This window comes from Xiphophorus hellerii, chromosome 13, assembly GCF_003331165.1.
Source record: "Xiphophorus hellerii strain 12219 chromosome 13, Xiphophorus_hellerii-4.1, whole genome shotgun sequence".
Lineage (NCBI taxonomy): Eukaryota > Metazoa > Chordata > Actinopteri > Cyprinodontiformes > Poeciliidae > Xiphophorus > Xiphophorus hellerii.
In genome coordinates, this window is record NC_045684.1 from 27,949,219 (window position 1) to 27,966,192 (window position 16,974).

General features: G+C 40.9%; 1 protein-coding gene across 4 annotated transcripts in view; it reads left to right on the forward strand.

Annotated features, from left to right (window-relative positions):
- ptprua (protein tyrosine phosphatase receptor type Ua) overlaps positions 1 to 16,974 on the forward strand; it is a 197,328-nt gene that overhangs the window by 168,493 nt on the left and 11,861 nt on the right. For all 4 annotated transcript variants that reach the window (XM_032580837.1, XM_032580838.1, XM_032580839.1 and 1 more), the window contains 5 exons: positions 4,520 to 4,556; positions 11,823 to 11,920; positions 12,276 to 12,392; positions 12,532 to 12,686; positions 16,095 to 16,230. In XM_032580837.1, the coding sequence (XP_032436728.1) occupies positions 4,520 to 4,556; positions 11,823 to 11,920; positions 12,276 to 12,392; positions 12,532 to 12,686; positions 16,095 to 16,230 (543 nt within the window). The remainder of the gene's footprint in view (positions 1 to 4,519; positions 4,557 to 11,822; positions 11,921 to 12,275; positions 12,393 to 12,531; positions 12,687 to 16,094; positions 16,231 to 16,974) is intronic.

A 16,974-nucleotide genomic window follows, 5' to 3' on the forward strand; every position in this document is an offset into this window, starting at 1 on the left:
GTGCACAAATCTTTGTCCAAAAAACAGAATTCAGTCTTGGGGCTAACGCTTATCATCGTTCAGCCGATCAGAGGAGACGTTGGCATTTCATTCAGGCGTTGGAGGAACAAGCCCCGCCTACTATGTATGCAGCATTTTGGGAAAATTTTCCAGAAGATTTATGGATTCAACACGTTGGAATGACACAACTTTTTCTGAACTGTGATGCTGTGAGAGCTCTGAAGGAGCCAGCTGTACATTTTCCCAAAAAACCATCTTCCTCCTACTACTTCCTGTCGTCTTCTTTGTGGTTTCTGTCAGTAGTAACAGCTGGCTGTTGATCATGTGACTTGTGCTTCCATTACAGTTTTGCAAAAATACATTATTTCAAGACTGAAAAAAAGCCCACCTCACCAAGTGCAAAAACTATTTGATTGAAAACATGAGATTTTTGAATTGGACATGTTTTAGTTAAATTTATTTTCGGAATTTCAATTTGCGCACTTTTATGGTTGATGGAAACGCAGCTACTGTCCCTGTTTCTACCTCTGCCACTGAGGGATTCTAGTAATACCAGACTGCAATAAAAAATTTGGCACTTGTAAATTAGGATGGCAATGTTACAAAAGATAGTTGTATCAATAATATGACTAAAACATGATACGTTTGAGTGCAGAAACATATCACATAAGGACTGTGGACGTTGGTTTCTGTGTTAATTCCAAGACTGTTTCCACTCTGTGTATTAATGCATACTAAGGTATAGTTGGTGTTTGAACTATTAACCTAGACAGTTATTAGAGTCTTTAGAGGGAGTCTGATATGGTCACAGATTTCAGGACCAGGGGTCTGCAGCGTGTCCAAACCAGGAGTCACATTAACCAAATATGTTCCATCTTTGATGGGGTTTATAAATGGTGACAGAAAAATTTGACCGTCATCCGTCAGTTTGACAGATTACACACACCTGAAGAATTGGTTCAGACAGTTCCAACTTAACGTACACAGAACATAGAGGAGGTCACTAAATCAATCAATATGAGAAAAACATCCGTCAGAGTTTCATCTCTGATCTGGACACTGAGAGCTGATAGTGAGCTCTGGGCTGCTGAACCGCTGTGGCGGGATGATCCTCCCACTGAGGGCAGGGTTTGCACAATCAGGTTACGATCAGAGTCTTGCCAACTCTTGCTTGAAATGTTCCCTGATTTCAAAACTTTTCTCAGTGCAGAGAAAATGTTAAGTATACTCAGCTTGATGATGACACAATGTGGATTATCTGCTCAGCTTCTTGAATTTTAAGCAAACAGAATGAAAATGAAAAACAATTAAATGTAATTTCAAAAACAGATGTGTAAGAATAGATGATAGAATTTTGTTTGACGCCGTTAGTCCAAACGACGGACCGCATAAAGGTTCAGCGCGATCTCTGCGATCAAACTATTGAAAGCTAGTTTCACTTGATGAAAGACGTTTCCTGTTACTTGCGCCATGAAATCTCTAAGGAAATGTGAAGTCATGTTTCATATTCTGTCTTTGTGACGGGGAACAGATGCTGTATAATAGTCAAAGCTGTGTAGACATTTAAACTACAACAAATTTTTTTGGGTGAATTTTCTAACAGAATTCTTGATGAGGTGTAATTCTCTCCATGCACACAAACATCTCCCCAGGAGGCCCTTTTAGTTTAATAACAATAAATAATTTAGGTGTATTGGAAACTGAAAACAAGTATCAATAAGCTTGGACATAATAGGTGTGTGTATTTGTGGGGAGATTTCCTTGTAGTGTGTCCTTCAGCTCCGGCGGTCTTTCATGTCTGCTGTCGCTGTTTCTGTGGATCTGTTTAAACTCGGAGCGCTGCGTTGGACCCCGCAGGTGTTCTCCCATTTAGTTCTGCTCAGAATAAGAGACGTTAGAACTCTGCCTGAAGTTCTCCTGTGCTCTCAGTGAAAACGACTCAGATTTCTCCAGGTACCCGAGTTGTTCTGCGGTAATGAGAGCCTATCAAGCTGCTGCAGCCAGACCACCTGATCACCAAGCTAAGAAAGATATATTTTTTTTAATTTAGTTTCTCTTTCACTTTTTTACTTTTTTTTTTGCGTTCACCATATACCATGCTTTACCTCTTATCCTCATCAATCTATTGGAAATTCTTTATTGTTGCTTCATCAACTTGTATGCTGTTGGAAAATATGGTTGCCACGGTGACAGGCAGGAGACCGATCACCTCTGAGAAACTCCGAGGCGAGAGATGCCCCGTGGGAATAGAGAGAGCTGCACTCCTTCACAAAGACGCCGATCAGTCTGCTCTTCTTTCCCCGGCATGGCGCTGATGGAATGTCATTTGCGATGCGGTGTGGTGGAGATGTGCACATGGGTTTCTGAGAATGCCTTTTAATTATTAATAGAGACGGTGCTGCTATCTGGACATGAGGGATCCAGCTCTGCATTTGCCACACGGAACACACCTGCTGTTTTCCTTGCATACTGTATCATAATTTCAGTAATGTGAAGTGGGGCAGGGAGGAGACAGCCCAATCAGTCAGTGCCATTCAGGTGGAGTTAGTCCCCAGGCTGAAGATCCCTCACTTGTCAGTGGCGCTCTAATCAGCAGCTCCGGCGAGACTTGGCACACTTTAGAGATGCATCTCACCCTCTGCATACGTTATGACCCGAGGCGGAGAATGATGCACTGTTTTTTTGAAATCTGAAGAGCGGAGATGGAATTACAAGTATTTGCATTTCATGCTGGTGGTTTATAACCAGGCTGTGAGTTTGACTTTCAAAATGCGCAAAGAAGAAACGGAAGGGAGAGACAAAACAGACGCAGCAGTCAAATTACTGAGAGCTGCTTTTAAACTCAGGACTGTCCATTATCTCAACAGAAGTTTGGGACAATATCCTTAAAAAGGATCGATCCTTAAAAACGGATCCTTAAAAACGATTACTTCCTGGAGGCGTGGCCTCTGTGAAAGTTTTACATTTTACCTAATCTCTAACATTTGTACACGATGTGCGTAATGTGTGAGATCCACGCTGTGAAGCTTACCAGAAATGGCCTGCACTGTAAACAACCACCCTCCTCTGAAGAGGGAAGTCCTGATCCAAACGAGACGACAGTTAATGTTAAGTCAAGGTTTGGAAGTGTGACCAACACTGACTGAACGGCTTCATTCACTTCCTCTGCTGCCATTGTTAAAACTACAGGCAGACTATCATTTTAAAACATTGCAGAAATTCACAACTTCTCCTTCGGTTCACTGATTGGCCTGTTAAAAATTGACCAGAGAAAATCCAGGTAAAGGCTTAGTGTTAGGGTAAGGCTCTAGTGGTCTTTATTTATCAGTGAATAGACAGGAAATAGAGAGGAGAGAGAAGGAGAAGACATGCAGTAAATGGTCAGAAATCGGAAATCAAACTAAATACAACCACATCAAGGTCTACTCGTCTGCACACGCTCCGCCAACTGAGCCACCCAGTTTCCAATCACATTATTACAAAAAAGTCAAAACGAAACAACCTGTGCCGAACTGATGGCACCCCTGTCTTACACATATTTTTTGACTGAGGGTCCTCATCTACGTAGACCTCAGGTCCAGACTGTACATTCTCTCGATTTCCCAACATCGAGAGAATGTAGGGACCTCCATCGTCCCTCCAGTAGGGAGGCGTCCATCCTTCCATTGTCTACACCTGCTTATCTGACCAGGTTTGTGACAGAGATGGTGACTATCTCCAGTGGCCATTGGGGGTAAGAGACGAGGGACCCTCTGGAAAGGCCAGCAGTCCAAACCAGGGCAGCTTAGAGACACACAACCCTCCAAACTCACATTTATATGTACAGGTAAATGGTGAAATTGTACCTACAGAGAATCCACGCATGAACAAGAACATGCAGAAAGACTCCAGGCTAGGATTCAAACCCTGCTAGGCAACGGTGCTACCAAAAACCTCACTACCGTACATCATAGGCAAATTCTACAGGATACTACTCACCATAAAGTCCTTTTTTAAACAGTTTTACTTCTGTTTTTAGGGACTAGTTTGGCTTACAGACTTAAACTTTACACCATCTGCTAAAAAATAAACCTTAATGTAGTTTTAAATAAGTTATCATCTGTATTCATGTACTCCTGTTGCTCCTGTTTCTTCATTTGGCATTTTTAAGCTCTACTTAACATCCGGTTTCAAACCACCAGCTTGACATTGAAAATCTTTCTACTTTTTTTTGTCCCCCAGTCTTGAGATTTTGATCAGGTGTCTACTTGAATTAATGACATTTCTCTGTGCATTACAATTCAAGTGCGATCGCTCATCCAGAGCCGCAGCATTAAAGGTCGTCCAGAGTAATTCTGGTGGGTCAGACGTCCTTGTGCAGTTGATAGAGTAGATTAGTTCCAACAGGCGGCCTGCCGGTGAGAGGCAGAACATGAACATGAACAGATCAGCAAACTCAAGTTCTGCCGTGAGATTATCAACCAATGACCAAAACCTCATTATATACTGTAGTAATTATTACCTTTTTTTCCCCACACAGGGTTACCAGCGATCCAACCACTTCATTGCCACTCAAGGTGAGTACTCAGCTCAAGAGCTGTTGTTTTCTGATTCGAGAAAATGAGTTTTTGGAATAATTAAGTCATGAGCAACACGCTGTCTTTTGTTGCATCACACAAAACATCCGGGTTTCAACTGTAAACAGTCAATTTCCCACGACTACGAGAAGAACTCCCCCTAGAATCTTTCAGAGACTGTACGGGCGTCAGCTGTCGCCGTCTGCGAAGCTTCGCTTTCACCTCTCTCCTCCCCTCCATCTGCATGTGCAGCGCAGAAGACTTTCTGATGTCAGGCTGATACGGCGCACCGGTCCAATTCCCCCGAGCCGCGCCGAGACAGGAAAGACAGCAAGACGCGCCCTTTATTCTCTGCTAGCTCTGATCGTGTTTACTCGGGGAGCTTGGGATTTTTAGTTTTTTCTCCTGCTCTGTAATCTTCCCTCTGATTTCTTCCCGTCTTTCACTTTGGTCTCAGTTCTGTCACTTCCCAAAAGGAACCTCGGCAAAACCACGCGCCTCGTTCCAGGTCTTTGCTCTCACGGCGCAGAGGAAGGAGATAAAGAACCTGTTAGCTTTCTCACAGAGGAAACCAACGCAATTACTAAACAGCAGAAGGATTCTGATGTAGGACAGGACAAGTCCGGTGGAGCGATCAGCGGTGCAATGTCCGATGGTCAGGTAGAGAACAGGTTAGATGGACACCAAGAGAGGAGGAATAAAGTTACCAACCAACTCACAATGCAAACAGCTCTCATGTAGACCTCAGCAGCATGCTGACGACGCTGTGGTGTGTGTGGGGTGTGTGTAGAACCTCATAGTTTTAATGTGACTGTACACCAGGTGCTTGTGGTAAACAGCATCATCAGCTTCAGCCTGCTGTCTCTTTCTTTTCCTGGATCTAGGAAAACGTTTAAAACGCAGCGGAAGCACACGTCGATCGTATAGACCTCATATCAGCAGCAACACACCTTGCAGTCACACCGAGTAGAAAAAACAGAAGATGTTAGGAATACATATCTGCCGTTATGATAAATTACACCCATGAAACTCTCCGTCTTCATGGTTGTTTACGAAGATGCAATGTTTAAAAAAAGACAGGATGCTGATGTAGCAACCAGAATCCAGCAGCTCTGAAACCGGGAGGAGAATTTTTAAACATTCCTGTCACTAAAATCGCCAAATGGATTTCACAATCCTAGAAAGCACGTGAAAGCTTCATAAAATGGTCGGTGTCTTCAAACCCAGATTACAGATTGTGCATCTGCCATTTTCCTTGGCATGTGCTCAGCTTTTAGTAAATGGTGCTCAATCATCTCTCTGTGGATTTCACAGTGTCGGAAACACAGCTTGATCTCTAAAAAGGTTTTTGATTAATGTCATTTTTAAGCCTTATAACTCTGAGACGTCGTATGTTAAACAAAGTGTTGAAGACTGACGTTTGTTCTTCTCATGTTTCACTGAGAATACTCTCTGTCTGCACTAATGAAGATTCTCTTCTTTTATCATGTGTGAAGCTCCAACCGATGGACTCATGTACTCAGCAGCAACTATAACATTCATTTGCATAAAGTATAAAAAATTTGTCTTGATCTCATTAGGTATGAAAAAAGTCCCTAAAATTTCCATTACAAATGCACATAAAACTTTGTAGATATTCAGCCAATGTTGAAAAAACACAATTTAGCAATAGCAGTGTTTCAATAAGGTAAGAAATACAGTTAAAATCACTTTAATAAATTTGTTCATGTGATAAATCATAAATAAAACACACCATGTTATCCTCCTCCTACCACTTCCTTTTGTTTTGTCATTTCTGCCAGTAGTAACATCTGGCTGTTGACCATTTGAAAAAAGTCTTTCCATTGCAGTTTTGTGAAATACACTAATTTTGATAACAGCTGAAAAACCACCTCCACCTAGCGCAAACATTTTGTTTATGGGAAAAACTAATTTGCTTCATTCCAATTTGTGCGATTTTAAATTCAGTGGAAAGGCAGCTAGTGACATAATTCCTGTCATTTCTGATAGCATGCTCCTTAACAAATATAATAAGTTACAATGTAGCTGAAATCCTGATAAAAGGGTTATTCATTTAGTTTTATTATGTTTAACAACAAGAAAAGCTGAAATAGTTTGTGTAAACCAGCCAACTCCCCCTAAGCTTGGAAGTGTCTCAGGCAAGACCGTTTAAAACACGTAGACCATCACATGGTCCAGATGTGTATGTATTTATTTAGTGGGTACAGTATTAACCTCTAATGCACTATACTTTAAACAACATAGATAGAGAATTATAGACAGACAACAAATTAGAGCTCTGGTTTTTTTCTGGCACTCTACTTAAGTGAAATGAAGTGAAGCTGCTGATCCATTTTTTGTCCTTTTAGATATATTTCTAATTAAAAAAAAGAAACTTCATGCCAATAACTAGAATGGTAAACAGCTAGACCCAAATAAGATGGCAGTCTGTAGAATCTAGATGGATTCTTTTCTCCAAAATGTGGCCATAGTTTGGTCCTTCACAGCCACCGTTCCCTCCGCAAACTGTGTTTAACGTTGTTGAAATGAGCCGCAGTCAGTTCACGCTCCACAATTAAAGGTGTGTTTAAATATTAACTCAATTTCCAACAGTTTAAACAGAGTCATCCAGAACCCTGATGATTTTATCCTGAAGGATTTAGGAACGGCGCCAGCATTCTGGTGTCTGACAGGAACCAGCAGTGATCAGATCTGTGTCGTAATGTACAAAGCATCTCTGAACAAAGCCGTACGTCTTTGGCCTCCGAGTCTCCGGTGTTTGTGTAGCGTTGCAACATGCAGCTAAACACAAGAGTGTTATTAAGCAGGAGCTTAGCCAAGACTTTTCAAATCCTGACAAGTTGTAAAACCAGAACAGAGAAACAGAACTGATTTCTGTCAGAGGGGGAACAGAGAACGGAGATGCGTTCTGCTCAGGGATGTTATTAAAAGTGTCTGTCCAGCAGAGATAAGGTTACAGGAGTTTTTTTTTTTTTCTTTCTCCTGCTCTCGTTCACACAGGGCATGCTTTTCACATGTCTCGATTTTCTGGGAGTTTTTCATCATTTAATTCAGCCCTGCCTGCACCGCTCTCCCTCTCCATGCAGACATGCCCGCAGGTTTATTAGACCGGTTGTGATCCGAGAACTTTAATAACGGCCAGGGTCCTAAGCTGAGGCCGGGTTGACAGGATTTACCTAAACAAAGCAAGAAAACGGCTGCTGGTGAACTCATTTGATGTCAGAGTGGCTTTGCAACACTTAGCAATACGAGAAAGGTTTCATGCAAAATGCAAAGATGGATCACTGGGAGGCTGGAGGCTCTGCTAAGCATGCAGCTGGCTACCGCAACATTTCTAAGAGGAGTCCTCTAGTAGTACTGCCAGTTACAAAGAGATGTGAGGCAGTGTGCGCCCCCACTTAAATGTTTGAGATGCTCAAACCAAGTTTGCTTCAATACATAGACAACCTGAGTGAATATACTCTGTAGTTTTCAAGCACTGATTTTATTTATCAGGGGAAAACTGTCCCCATTTTAAAAATCTGAAAACTGTTTTTGCCAAAAAGTATTTATGACAGACTGTCAGTACAATGTTCGCTTGTCTATGAAGTCTGATTCTTTCGGAGAGGTGTGAATGTGTCATCAAACTCTGATTTGGATCAAAAGATTGAACTCCACAAACTCAGTAGGTTTCTCTGTCGTTTGCTTTGGTGGTTCGTTGTGCAGCGCCCCCACAGGTGAGGAGGGGAACAGATTGCTAGAAGGGTTCAGTTCACTTGACAGTTCAGTGTGACAGAGAACCGCAGCAGCTGAAAATGGAACAAATGTTGCAACTTTGCTCTCCAGTCAAAAAGAGTCTACTAGAGTACCAGGTGTGAAAACAGCCATAAAATACATAAATACATACCATGTGCAACAGCAGCCACACCTTCTGAAAGATTTCACATTTGTCAGAGAATATTTACCAAATATTCTGTGGACTAACAAGACAAATGTGAATAGTTGATAAATGTTGAATATTTGATAGTTGCTAGTTTAAAACCCATAGGACCACATAGAGATGAGTTGAACTGTGCTGAGTAGGCAATAATGAAAAGTTCTTAGTCAACTTTATGTCGTTACACAGGTTCCATATTGATGTCTTGACTAGGAACACATGTTCCTAGTCAAGGAAGGCGTGTGTGTGTGTGTGTCACACTAATAGTATTTCAGTATTTTGTCTGTGTATTCCAGTAGCCAAGCAACATCATTTCCTTTGTGCAAGGACAATAAAGTCTAAGTTTAGATTTTTTTTTTTTCCTTCGTAAATAAACTCACAGCTTGTGAAATGTTGTTTGTATTTGTCCGGGTTATGTTTCTCACCTAGTTTCATTTTTAGTTTTAGTTCACATGACATAAAAAGTCGAAAACAAGAAATCTGTTAGCGCCTTTTCACGCCACCGTGTTTGCCAAACGTCTTTGTACTTTCTTTCCTCTCTTTTTCTCCCATGTACCACAAAAGCACACGCTTCCTGCACAGCGTCATAAAGCTGTCGTCGACCCCTCGCTTGCTCTCTCTCTTTTTCTTCATCCCTGATATGATTCAGAATTCTTTGCATACGCGTACGGTGAGCTCCAGGTGGTCGGCTTTTGGCGGCGGGTTCAGCTTGATTTGTTGCATCATGGATGAGCCCTCGGCCAGCTTTGGGCAGCAGGTGCTCTGGGCCGACCCACTATTATGTCCAGAGATGAGGCAGAGGAGGTGTGAATGAGAGCGGCTCAGTCTCTGAGGGAGGAGAGAAGCCGCCCGGTGCCCTGCATACTGATTCACCCAGCTGCATGCCAGAGTTGCACTTCGCCATCCGTCTTCCAGCTCGCTTCGCCGTCCCTCTGGCAAGTGCATTTGTGCTTTTCTCCCCCTGTTGAAAAATTAACAAACCATACGCTAATACACATGGAATCTGCTGCATTGAGAACGAGCTGGAGAAATAACAACCAGATCACTGCGTTGGCCCGTCCCTGGTTGCTTTCAGCCAATGCAGACTGAGCTCTGATTGGTTCATAAAGACAGATTAATGTTCCTTGCTTTGTGAATGTCATGTCACCCCCTCTTGTTGTCCTTGTACAGGTCCATGCAGAACTATTTATGCTCATTAGATGAGAACCAACCAAGGGCATTTTATTGGGATTTTCTGAGTTTGAGCAAAAAATATATTCCTTTAAGTCCAATTAACAAATCTAACAGTAGTTTAAATTCTGATTAAATTCAGGTATTTTGTTTGTAGGAGAACATCAGCATCGTAAAAAACAAAGAGCACAGCAGGCAAGTCAAGGATGAAGTTTGAAACAGCTGGACCAAATGGGAACCATGACGACATCGGTGTCGTCATGGTTCGTTAGAAGTGACTTCAGGTTGACAGTTAACCGATAACTAAAGCAGATTCAGGAAGCATAAGCAGCAATGCCAAAAATATATCCAATACCCGGTTTCAACATTAGGCAGCTAAATAATGATAGTAAAAAAAGTTTAGACATTAACCTGCATAACCATAACAACACAGAGCAACGTACAACAGTCTTAGCCACACAAACAGATCTTTAATTTAAAGTTCAAACTCTGCTCTGTCCAACAATATCAGCTTCTAAAATTCACTGACCCAGCAGCTGACGATGAAGCTCATTTCACCAAGCCAAAAACATAAATTCAGTCTTACCTTTAACATGGATTATGACCATAAAATATCAGAGAAAATATTTCCACTTGGCTCAGTAATCTGTTTTTCTGGATGTTCTCCGTTGGCTTCGTGATTTTTGTAAATCCCACTGATTCTTTTGGTTCTGATGGTTTTGGGAATTCCCCATGTGAAGCAGTTTGCCCGTCCGCATGGACTAATGATAATACTAAAATGTCTAATAATTTATTAATTAGTTTTTTTAACATCTGATATGCTGATTAATTGCTTTTATGAGCATGCAATAATCATTATTTAAAATATAATCAATCTTTATTAGCCTGATCTCTCACTGTTTTTAAATTTGTCATACAACTATTCTGCGATGTAAGCTGATTAATTCAGATTAGAGAATGTGTATCAATGTGTGGTTGCATTTAATAGCTTAAATATTAGCTTAATATGACCAGTTTATGACTAAGAAGTAGTTTTGGTTGCGTATTTAAGAGTTTTTCTTTATTAATTTTGTGGTGTATAAAAGACAATGTCTTTATATTTCAAATATTTGTTGAAGTTCTAAGAAGAGTCTGTCTTTACTCCATCCCTGGTTTATATTTGCTTATATATCATCATCATCATCATCATCATCCTGACCACTTCAGCGCTGTACACTACTGTTCATTGCTCTGTCACATAAACTCATGATAAGATCCAGTAAAATTTATGGCAATACCATATGGGGATGTGAATACCGTTGCTAGGCATTGTTGAGGTTTGTACATGCAGTTCAGGAAAGAAGAAGCTTGTTGTTTTCTTTGACTTGGCTAGAAGAAGAAGAGGAAGAAGCAGAAGAAGAAGAAGAAGAAGGCAGTTTGTTTCTGACAAGTCTGCTTCATACATAGAGAGGATCTGAAGACGTCTTATTCTCCTGCCACTGCAGCGTGTCTCACTGCCTACTTCAAGTTTCTGACCAGATACACAATAGTTGTTGATCACAACACTAGAAGAATTTCAGCCTGAACAAAGCAACTTCCACAGCGGGGCTTAGAAAACAGAACGGTGGAGTTTTGTTCTGGCGGTCCTGAGAGAGGACAAGTCTCTGGAAAACACAACCTGTTTGTAGAAATGAATGGATACAATGTGGGCTATGTGTGTGTGTTCGTGTGTGTTATGTTTGGCAGAACAGTCGACATGACGGAGTAGCCTGAGATATTACAGAAGCCGTGGCGTAATGAAATCAATGGAAGTGTGGTCTTCTCTGGGTGGGTGTGATTTGTGGCGAGCGGCCGGCAGCAGGAGACGCCGACACGCGAGGCTGTTTGTACGCCGCCTGTGGATTTGTGGCTGCATTAAAGTGGCATTCCTCCCCACAGCGGAAGTCGAGCAGAGAGCCGCCGATAGTTCATGAATGATACATTGTTGCTCCGCTGGCTGGCGTGGATTACACTCTCTGCCTCTGCGCTGATGGTTATTGCTGCGATTTCCTCTGACTTATGTCTTATCTCTCCACCTCCCTCATCCTGCTCCATCACTTCCTCTCTTTGTTGTGTTTTTCTCCCTCCCGCTCCGCCTCTGCCACCTGCATTTCCACCTGCCCGCCGCCTCACCTCTGCAGGCCCCAAGCAGGAGATGATCTATGATTTCTGGCGGATGGTTTGGCAGGAGAATTGCTTCAGTATTGTCATGCTCACCAAGCTGGTGGAAGTGGGCCGGGTACGTTTCCTTGACCTCTGACATTGATCAGGGCGTCTGAACAGCCTTAAAATGTCTTACGTTCATTTATCTAAAATTAGGACCTTAAAACTTTTTAAATTCATTGAAAGTTCTTAAATTTTGTCTCGGCATTATGGAAGTTAAGGTTTTGGACGGCGATATACAGCAGGAGCCTCCAAACATTGCCTACTTTTATTGATTTTTTTTTCTGTCAAAGTTGCATTCAACAGGTCTTAAAAAGTCTTAAATGTGACCTTGTTAAATCTATATATACTCTGTCATTAGATACTGTAACTAGTCTACAAGATTCTAGTATTGTTTCCCAAATGCATTGAAATAATTTTGAACTGTCCAGATGAAATGTTTCAAGTACTGGCCTGAAGACACTGAGCTGTACGGCGACATTAAGATAACGCTACTGAAGACGGAAACCCTGGCAGAGTACACAGTCCGCACCTTCGCCATGGAGCGGGTGAATCATGCTCATTATTTTTAATAGAAACTCTCATCATGTCTGCTGAGTCCGATCGCTATGCTAGTGTAATGCTAGACTAACTGGTTTCAATGTGAGAACATTTCTTTACCTGCTGCATTACATGACTGGTTTCCAGAGAGGCTACCCTTCTAAGCATGAGGTGTGCCAGTTCCACTTGACCTCCTGGCCTGAGCATGGCGTGCCGTACCACGCCACGGGCCTGCTGGCCTTCCTGCGCCGGGTCAAGGCCTCCACACCCCCCGACGCTGGACCTGTGGTCGTCCACTGCAGGTACGTCTGCCTTCATGTTTCAGTTCCAACTCATCGAACAAATATGGTCAAAATAACCTCAGTCAATAAACGATGCAGTTTTCACCTGCTGGTATCATTGATGGGGGTTTCATCGTGGACCCTCGGTAACACCAAACACACCTTAATATGCATTAATACGAACAATGGAAACTGTGTTAGTACTACAGCAGAAGCTAGCATCTACAGTCTTTTGTGTCTCCACTCTTGGAGTTACGGCCAATCAGTGGCAAGGGAAATGAATGGTGCTCCTGGATTGGCTGCTTTGCAAAAGCCAGCCAATAGTTTGCTGAGTAGCACTGCACCGGAGTACTTCAGTTCCCCAAGTTGCATTTTCTTCACACGGAACATTCAGCAAAAAGGAAAATTATCCACAAATAACTTAGAGCTACAATCCACAGAAAGCGCCATAAATTAGGTGGTCTGATGGTTAGCACAGCTTTTCAGGGAAAACACTTTCACCTGTTCCCCCTCTTACCTGTGGTGGCGCTGCACCGATGCTCACTGAAGGAAACAACATAAAAACCTCTGAAGAAGACACTGATCATGACTTCCTTCTTCCCAAAATATAAAGAAACACGGAGTGGAGAGTTAGGCGTTTATATGATTTCTCTTTTGTCTTAAAAAAAAACACAAACCATTTCTAATTTCTCCTGCTAGTACTAGACTCACACAGTTGTTTTGATTGTATTTACCCAGAATGCCCTGCGCTATAGTCCACTTCCTGCTTTTAGAGCGGTCCCCCGTCCACTTGGTGTTCACATATGGATTTAAACTCACACACATACACGCCTACACACACACAGCTAAAGCTTTTTCCTCAAGAGCTGTGAAATCAATCAGTCCACCTTCCATCCTCTCTGCCCCCCTGCAGACACACACACACCCTCATGCTGATGACTGATTAAGACTTTATTTATTCATCTGTTTATCAGTGAGGGTACCACTGTGATTTCATTATGTTCTAGAAACATAATGACAAATAAAAATCGTATGTCTTAGATTGTGGAAGAACAGAGACTGTCTGAGTTTAATATAGGATGAGGGAACTGAATTAACGCACTTTTAAAATCATTTTTGTTCTAAACTTTCGATTTTACATCAGATATCAAGTCTTTTCAATTTCACATGTTTAAGTCCAAGTCAAGTCATAACTGAAAATGTTTTCAAGTCAAGACCAAAGTCATAATTAATAGTAACAGTAATGACACTTTCTATTAGTGAGTAATAATAGTAGTGACTTATAATAGTAATGACTTGTGTCTACACCTCTGATTTTAAGCTGTTAGCATGTTATACCACTGATGAGTCTGTCATACAGTAACAGTAGTCAGTCAGAGGCCTTTTTAGATTCGTTGTGAGACTGACTGCTACTGGAGATCCTTCCTGCCCACAACATCTCCATACATAACGACTATTTGAAGTTACATTAAATTTCCCCCTTGGGATAAATAAAGTATATTTGAATTGAATTGCTTCGAATTTAAACTCTGTTCCTATATATTTTTTTTATCATTTTTTATGACTTTCCACTTGTCTATTAAACCTTCTTTTGTCTTGATCTATCACAGAGATCCCCTAAATAAGACATTTAAGCTGCTGGTTGTAACATGATGCCTGCGAATAAAAATAAATAAACTTAAAAAATCAGAAAAAGTGAAAGCTAAGCTGCTATAAACTCCCCCTGCCAATTGTGAGTTGTTCAGGGGAGCCATCTCGTAATAAGCCATCTTCATGAGTAATATACTCAATGTTCATGCAAATCATTTTCTCACACAGAAGCCGACAGTTCATAAAGTCTGCAACAAAAAAAAGAGTAGGATTTAGAGATTCTGCAGTTGTACTCCTTAGCAGAACAACAGGCCCGTTTTCTCCACGTCTTACACCAACAGAGCGCCATGACCCGCTGTCTGAGTTACATCCATGTAGCACTAATGACACAGCATGACAGTCAGACGTGACAGTCAGACATGGATCTGACAGTCTGCATAGCAAACAGTGGGTGTGATGAAGGGTTCAGCATCGGGTGGATGATCTGACGCACAAGAACCTGGAAACGGTCGGAGGCAGCAGCCACTCATCATCATCATCATCAGTAAGTGGCTTTACGTGGAGACGTGATCTTCATCACGTCAGCTGAGAGCTGCTGGAGGCTGGCAGGTGGCTCAAAGGAACAGCAGCAGCTTGGTGTTTCCCTTTTGGGTCCAACTGAAACTAAACCAGGTTTCTCTGTGTTTATGACCTAAAATTCATCGTCCGTCTGCCCATGTTACACATTACCTGGAGTAAGAAGAGAAAAAATTAGCTTGCAGAAAACATGAAATGTACATTGTACTTATTTAAATTATTATTGCTTTTTTGTCTTGATTTAAAAACACCAGCATCAGGATTTTATGTCTTTGATTTTTGATTAATGTGCTTATTTATTGTTTATGTGAATATTTAAAGATGTCAACAAGTAAACCACAAAGTGTTTAAAAATGAAAATATCTATAGCTGAAACCAGATGTTTACTTCCACCGACTAAAAAGACACACACATTTTTTCCTCTCTGTATGAAGTTAAATCAGATCAAACTTCTAGTTTTAACTTGGTTGGAATTACCAAAATTGATTTTTATTTGCTAAATGCCAGAAAACTTTCAATATTTTTCTTTGCATTGTTTTTAGAGATTTTTTTGTAGCTTTCCTTGAATTCAAACGTTTTCATACATTCCATACTGGTCGGCCTCCTGTTAACTCACATGTCTCTGTTAATCTGCACAAAGTTTGAGGAAGGAAACACAAAAGCTTTGACAGTCATACGGTTTAAAAAACAATTATTTGTGGTGCTGACCAAAATGTATGTAAACTTTTGAACTGGAGGAAAGTGACCAAAAATAATCTCAAACAAAATATTCACAGCAGGTTTTCTGGCATTTAGCAAATATAAATTATTTGGTAATTCTAAATAAACCAAGACAAAAAAGGTCTGGTCTGATTTACCTTCATACAGTCATTAAAAACTAAAAGTCTTTTTTTTCAAGGTATGTAAATGTCTGGTTTCAACTGTACATAGAATTAAAAAACAAATTTGAAACATAAAGACAAAAATAATTCCTCCCCCCAAAATAGGAAACATCTTTGACTCTAAATAAATATGATTTATTTATTTATTTATTATGCAACTTATTAAAGTATTAAAAATATAACTTAGGGTTTTATTTCTGTTAAAGTTGATAAAAATATTGGTGTTTTTTGTCTTTATTTTCATATTTTTAAAAAATTTAATAGTCTTAGATTGTATGGCTGATCTTTTCCTTCATAAATATTTTGTTTTGTAAGATTCTCTCACTTTGAACAGTGTGCAGCTGCTCATGTCCGTCCTCTCCTCTCCTCTGCCCGGTAACAGCATGGGCGCCGGCCGGACTGGCTGCTACATCGTGCTGGACGTCATGCTGGATATGGCCGAATGTGAAGGAGTGGTGGACATCTACAACTGCGTGAAGACGCTGTGCTCCCGTCGGATCAACATGATCCAGACTGAAGTGAGTGGGACGGCGGGGACGCTTTAGGACGGGCCCTGCTGACAGGTTTGATCCTGAAAATATGAAGCAACTGCAGAAACACGCTGGGGAATTTCTCACGCTTCCACTTCAATGATCTTTATGCTCATGAAAAGCTTTGGAAACAGCGTTCAGCTGTGTATGAGTAAGCAGAAGTTTTTTTTTTTTTAAATTGGCTAGAATCTCATGTCAATATGTGACTAATTTTTGTTCATAGACTCATTGGTAGGTTGATGTTAAAGCACAATAATAAATACGGGGATAAAAACCATACAATAACACAACAAGAACAACAAGAAAGTGGATAAAACCATGTTAAAATCAATACATATTTGATATAATCGATCTTTACATGCTTGACTTTCCCAGAGCCAGTTTCTAAGATTTTTTTTTCATGAAATGAGAAGTGAAAGGTCCCTCATGTTACTCTGAATTTATTCCAACTATGGAAAGTAAAACAGGAAGAAGTAGCTTGAAATATTTTATAAACTGAGACAAAGTCTTGATATTTTTACAGTGTTTGCTCCAAGTTAGCCATTTATATTTTTGGACTATCTGGCAATGATGGTTTGGGATTTTAATTTATTAATCCCAGAGGAAAACTCATATTAGAAGTTATTTCAACTGGCTTTACGATTCTTCTGGAAGCCGATGACCAATTTGTCATATGAGTCATATGAGAGGTAATCATGTCACCAGAATATAACATGGCGCTTTCTACAGTTT